Source organism: Arachis ipaensis, chromosome B01 (assembly GCF_000816755.2).
Source record: "Arachis ipaensis cultivar K30076 chromosome B01, Araip1.1, whole genome shotgun sequence".
In the NCBI taxonomy this organism is placed as follows: domain Eukaryota; kingdom Viridiplantae; phylum Streptophyta; class Magnoliopsida; order Fabales; family Fabaceae; genus Arachis; species Arachis ipaensis.
The window spans coordinates 37,832,440-37,839,339 of NC_029785.2; the positions used below are offsets into that span (position 1 = coordinate 37,832,440).

Consider the following 6,900-nt stretch of genomic DNA (forward strand, 5'->3'; position numbering starts at 1 on the left):
TTATTAAATTTTTAATTAGGTCTTTATACTTGTTTATTTTCAATTTGGTCCTTATACTGCTTTTAATTTTGTAATTAGATTATTTTCATATCAAAAACGTTAAAATGAATAGAATATTTCTTCCAAAATATATGCGATTACAAATCTAGTTAGGTTCTTAATTATAAATACTTTTAATTTGCGAAGAAATATTTAAGTAACTCTAAAATTTTATATAATAGAAAGGACCTAATTATAAAATTAAAAGCAAAGTAGTGACCCAATTAAAAAAAGAAAAGTACATATAAACCTAATTAAAAATTTAGTGAAATTAAAAGAATTAACAAAATAATTAAACTTTATTATTTTTATATATATTTAATAAATAAAAAATGAACCAATAAGTATGTTAGTGCTTATTGATGTACTAATATATATAAACAAATGAGTTTCCTAGAGTAAGAGAAAGACTACTTTCTATCTAAAGTTAGTAAATTACTATTTTTACCCACAAAAGTTTTAAACGCTGACAAATCAACTTATGAAAAAAAACTGTTATTTCTACCTATAAAAAATGGTTCCGTACGACAAAATTATTCAAACACTAAAAAATCATCTAAAAATCCCAAATTACCCTTTTCCTAACTTTAATCTCAACACTCATCCCCTAAATCCCAACCATTCCTTTATTCTTTTTATAGATTTTACTACCTCCTTCACCAACACCACCAACACCACCATCGCCACCAACCGTAAGCCCCACCTTTGGAAACAAAAGAAACTTCGGCGATGCACTGCCTGCCGCTAGGGATTGGATTCCGTCCTCCACACCTTCCTATGTCACCTCCTGGTAGAAAGCAAGCGTCCCACGTGCACCACCCGAAGAAATCTACGATTTTTCACGCCCTTAAATGCGTCGTGGACGGTGGGGAAGGGGTCGGTGCCAGCACTGATGAAGAGCGCGTGACTAAACGACGACACCTTTGTATCAAAATCGCCGCTCTCGATGCAAAGCTCAAACTCGTCGCAATCGTTTTCTTGAAGGCATGCTCTGAACCTTCCTTCAATGAGAGAGAGGAAGATGGTGTAGACGATCTGGTTACTCTCATCGCCGTTGTCAGTTTTGAGGTGGAAACCGTCCTTAGTCTCAACGAAAAGACACTGAGTTTTTAATGGAATGTCTCTTCCTTTGTCTCCCATCTTCGGAGCCATCCACCATAGCTTGAAGCGGAAGGAAGAAGGTGGGTCTTACGGTTGGTGACGATGGTGAAATCTATGAAAAGAGGTTGAGATTTAGGAGAGGAGTGTTGAGATTAGGATTAGGAAAAGGGTAATTTGAAATTTTTAGATAATTTTTCAATGCTTGAATAATTTTATAGTATAAAATCATCTTTTATGGATAAAAATAATATTTTTTTTCTATGGGTAAATTTGTTGGCGTTTAGTTTACTCGGAGTTAAAATTTTCCTATATGTCTATTTTATTGCATTTCTGGTCGGATCCGTTCCTCTTTTTCCTCTCACTTTCATCAAAATAATTATTTTGGGTCGTAAACATCCATTTCTTTTTGTCATAGACTATCTTTTAGAGGTTTGACCCACCAAAATGGCGAACCGAACGTTCTTTAAAAAGCCTATCCCATTGAGTCAAGCCTATCTAACTATGCATTAAAAGCTGGGTCAGAAAAAACGAAAAGAAAAGTGTACCACTACACATTAGAGGCCCACATAAGAGTAAAATATGTACAATTCTCAGGAATTTTAATAGCACAGCAAACTTTATACCACTAAATACTTGGTAACATGAATCAAACACAGCAATAATACTCGGTACGGTAATAAATTGTATACAGACTACAGAGTGGTTAATGCCGGACCCTAGTGACAATATGCATACCTCCTAAAAAACACAAACAAGGGTTCAAGGACAGGTCCTCAGAGGAAGAACCCCTTAACTTTGAGGTTTGAGCGTGTTAGTGTGCTGTATATTTTATGTGATATGAGCAAAATAATAATAATGATAACAATAAAATCATCTTACTTATACACAAATGATCAATATTAAGACAAAAGAAAGGCATAATAAATATGATGTGAAGCTACATAACAGAACAAATAAAGTAGATCATTATACGTTCATCCAATTCAAGTTGTTAAACTAAAAAATATCTATTCCAAAAAGTTTTACAAAAGCTCACTGAATTTGAAGCAGAAGGCAAAATTAAGCTCTTGCTGACTTCACTTGTTTGTGACTGCATATATATCTTTACAGTTTAAATAACAGGAGCATCTACATTGTACTGATTTGTAGTAAAATGAAAAATCCACTGGGTGAATATTTAAAGGAATATAACAAAAGACTAAGCTAAACAAAGCATGTGTGCAAACTGTTACTTAGATGAAAAAGGTTGAAGTTGAAATGGCTTTCAGCCTCAGGGCTTGTGAACTTTGAAACCAAAAACTCTAGGAACGTAACTCTGTGACTGCAACGGCTTTTGCGGCTTCAGATTTGAGTAAGTCATCAAGAAGAGGTGAGGAAATGTGGTTCCAAAATACGCGCCATCCATATCTAAACAAACAGGTTAAGGAAATTTGCATATAAAATACAGGATAATGTATGCTTTCACTGCAAACAAAATTGATCTCACAATCATATGCCAAAACGTAGAGTAATATAAAGATATCAAAAATATTCAAGATCGAATAATAAGAAACTCCAAAAGATTAAAATAAAAATGGAGAAGAAATTCTCAGCTAAGATTGAAAAAACCTAACAGACTGATATACTGATCTAGTTAGGAAGAATTCACACACAATAGGTTTACACTGAGCTGCGAGCTACCCCCAATATCATAGACAATATCACTCAGCGTTCTTGCGTTTGAAAAACGTGACACTAACTTGCTGTTAGGTAGGGAAGACAAATCAAAGGGTTCTGTGTATAATATCGATTAACCTTAGGGGAAGACAATATGATATAACTTGGGATCCGAGGAAAGGCCGCACCCAAAGGGTATAATGTAAGCAGCCTAACCTGATAATTGCATCAGTAGCTGATTCCACAGCTTGTACCGGTGACCTTGAAGTCACATGGAGACAACCCAACGGTTGCTCCAAGGCTCCCCTTCATGATATACCCTATAAAAGATCAAGCAAAAATTTCTTTTATCTCAAATCACTCTGTTATTTGTCTATGTTTGAATTCTCTATTTATAGTACAACAGATACCTAGGAAGGTACCATACTTCCATAGGTAGCTTAAACATCATGTTTTGTTTTCCTTAATCACCATACTTCATTACATGACAAAATTTAGTCTCAGGTAAAATCTAATACCAGAACTGCAGAAGATCCAAGCAAAAGAATTAATTTAGGATTGGTGATAAGTTCTTAGCATCTTCTTATTGTAAAATAACCACAAATGTAGGCAGAACATTTATGATCAGTATATATATAATTGTTAATTATACAGCAATTACAAAAATAAGGAAACCAAATCAATTCAACACAGGACAAAAGTGGAACACCAAAATGCCAAAAGTTTTTCTAGCTGGAAAGATGAATAAAAGAAGTCGTGAGAACAAGTACAATGTGCATGGTGCAGCAGTTCATGGGAATAAGTATAACAAGAACAATTTTAAGGAGACATTATAATTTTTTAACAGAAGCTTAACAAGATGTTCAAAGGATACTACCTTGATACTTGGAGCGTGGGTAGTAAATGTCTTCACACTTGGGGCAATATATTTTGACAGTGCTTGCCCTAGGAATATCTGATTGACCAACCGGAAGACAAGATTGTCCACAGCAGTAAACTCTTGGACATCTGCCAAAGTCGAAGCTCTTGTACTTATCTAGCTGCAGGTAATGCAATGTCGTTCAATGCCAACTCCATTTACACAAAAACATAAAGGATAGACGCAAAATGGGAACAAAAATTATACCATTGTAGCCAACCCCTTGCTTGTCAAAATGTACCGGGCATGAATCAAACCATAAAGCATCTCAGCAGCAGATTCAATTAATTCATTTTGTTCCTCCGTCAACATGTCTTCTACACATTCCAATCAACCAAAATATAGCATAATATAAATTAATTTCAGAATGGCGTAATAGATAATCAGAGCTAAATCCGTATCAATGTACAATTTGAATTGTTCAAGAGGACAACGTGATCTGGTTCAGTTACAATACAGTGGTAACAACACAAGTAATTTCATCACAAAACATCACCAACATTATATACTTTAAAACAAAATTCTGGAAAGAGAAAAAACAGAAGATTACCATGGGAGGATTCAACATCCAAAATTAAATCAAGCGCATAATCATAGTAAGGAACTTGACTGCTTAATCCACAGAGGTTGAAATCATCTTGTATGTAATCATCGTCAACTTCACAAAAAAATTCATTTCCTCTCAAATTGCAAAACCATGAAATCCAAGAAGTGTCATCCCCTTCAGAACCACTAACATCTGATTCTTCGCTATCAGTTTCAGATTCCTCTGCAGTCAATACATAAATATGCATGTCAGTTACTCAAAAAGACGGTCTCATCTATCAGCAGTTATATAGTAAACATGTCCTCTGCTCCCGACTCTGTTGCTCTTTTTAATTCTCAGCTCTCATATCTCATTGCAAACAAGGTCAGCTTAGGAAAGCGCTAGCAAATTTTCAATTTTCGACTGACTTTTGTAGAACCAACAACTAGCCAAAATTCTGCCAAAAGCATTTAGGCCTTGTTTGCTAAGTGTCTCCGGCTAGACATATAGACACACTGGGAAATAGAAACCTGTTAAAGAAGACATATAGGCTGTGTTTGGTTATTGGGGATGAAGATTCAGAGGGACAAAGACGTTAGATTATTGGGAGAGTGGACCCAGAGGAACAGAAATTTGTGTCCATGTGAAGGATTGGGATTAAGAGGAAGGGACTGAACTCTTAATGAAATTGTATTTACAGCATTTCATCATCCTTTTTTTAAGATATTCCCATTTTGCCTCTCTGAAATATTCTCATTTTAAGTTTCGCCTACTATAACCAAATGATACAAAGACACAGAAACCAAGTTTCTTGGGCGAAGATCCAATCATAGCCTATGTAGAAACAATCAAAATGTGGTTATTCCGAGACAAAACTTGTTCAATTTTCTATCCATCCAAAAAATTCGGGATAGAGACACCATTTTATTTGTCTTGTCTTTGTATCCCATCTTTGCATTTTTTTTATCGTGATACTTACCAAAACACTCTTAAGGTTCTAAATAATCAATTAGTGGACAGACATAAGTGCTCCAATACCCTTCTATGATGTCCCTTTCATTTCCTATTATTGAAATTTTGAATACACTGGTTTTATTACTGTTTGAATATGCCATAGTAATGGCATCAATAGTATCAACAATGCAAATTAATCTCCCTACACTGGCTTTCCTATACAACCACGAATCTGAAAACCTAGTTCCATGAGTTTACTCACTGGCTTTCCAGAAATATTGTACAATATCTAATTACTTGGATACAAAAACAAGATATTGTGTTTTCCACCGGGTAGACTATGTAACATCATCAATAGTATATTGGGACTGATCCTTTGAACATCAAAAACATTTATAAACAAGATTCCAGAATCCATTCTGCAAATAAACATCTTGTTATTACGAATGTAAGAAAGTGACATGTTTCGCCTTAAGAACTCTCTCAGGTAAGATAAATCAGATCAATTAACCAGTCCTATAAAAAGAGAAAACTCTCCGAAAAGCCTAAATTGTTAGAACAGGACCTATGATTGAATGGTTTTAAAAATCTAACAAGACTCCTAACACAATGACCTATTTACTATTCATGATTCAAATTGATTAAGACAAGCAAAATGCACCTATGAAAAGGGGGCCAAAGACTAGAGGCATTAAATTGGTAGGCCACGAAATAATCATAACAATAATAACAAAAATGTGGGCGGAAAATTCCATCATCTTCAACCAAATTCCTTAGCCCCCAGAATATCCATAAACAACAACATATCAAAACAGATCAGATCAAACCTAATTGAATAATTATAAAAAGCAAGACGGAGAGAAAGAGAGGGATTATGAACGAACCATTACGATGGTGAGAGGTGGAATTGTTGGAGGTCTTATGCGTGTGATGGTTTAGGGAAGTGGAAGCAGATGAACGGTGTTGGTGTAGGTGCTTATCGAGAGCATCGTTGATTCTCTTTCGATCAACCTCCGTCGTTGTAGCACTAGTCTTCGACCCAACACCACCACCTTTCTCTCTCTCTTTGTACATACCTTTCTTTTGTTCTGGAATCTGAATCAACAGAGAGAGAGAGAGAGAGAGTGCTTTATATACTAGTATGTGTTGTGTGTATGAATGTATCTATGCTTTTTGTTCTCTCATTATCAGAAGCAGCTTCGTTCTCATGTTATGAATCGGAATCGAGTTAATTTATTTAAATTTATCTATGTGCTTTTTGGTTTTAGATTTGATAGTTTATCTCTCAACACTCTATGGTCTATGCTATATGCTCTGCTACGGTGTTTAATTGTGTTTGTGCGTCGCATGTGATGATTGGCACATCTTTTTCTGTTTTAACTATTTCCATCGTGTCACCATCCTCTTTTATCACCATTCTTTTCTTTATGAAATTTTCTCTTATGAACTTAATTTTGATATATTTATAAGAATATATAATTAAATTCATTAATTTCGTCTATGTTATATTTGTCGTACATAGTCGGTCTCAACCTCAGATAAAGGAGAAGGATTGTGTTAGATCTTCAACAACTAACATAAAAATTTTGTCGAATTTTTATGATATGGATCAAAGACGTTATTGTGTTAAAGCTAGGTCGTTGTCTGGAAGCAACGCGCTATATGGTTCGCGTACAGTGTCAAATGAGCAAAAGATGCTGCATCG

General features: G+C 34.9%; 1 protein-coding gene across 6 annotated transcripts; it reads right to left on the reverse strand.

Annotated features, from left to right (window-relative positions):
• LOC107629065 (putative casein kinase II subunit beta-4) lies at positions 2,083-6,496 on the reverse strand. Of its 6 annotated transcripts, none has more exons than XM_016331787.2 (6): positions 6,080-6,492; positions 4,266-4,484; positions 3,923-4,032; positions 3,674-3,836; positions 3,013-3,116; positions 2,083-2,547 (listed from the first exon to the last, which is right to left on the reverse strand). In XM_016331787.2, exons 1-5 carry the CDS (start codon positions 6,267-6,269, stop codon positions 3,025-3,027), a joined length of 774 nt encoding a protein of 257 aa, XP_016187273.1. In that variant the 5' UTR covers positions 6,270-6,492; the 3' UTR covers positions 2,083-2,547; positions 3,013-3,024. The 6 variants fall into 6 exon arrangements, 5 of the variants coding, with proteins under 5 accessions (XP_016187273.1, XP_016187259.1, XP_016187266.1 ...); XR_002360439.1 differs by having other exon boundaries at positions 2,457-2,547; positions 2,935-3,116; positions 6,080-6,493; XM_016331773.2 differs by lacking the exon at positions 3,013-3,116 and having other exon boundaries at positions 3,671-3,836; positions 3,923-4,029; positions 6,080-6,496.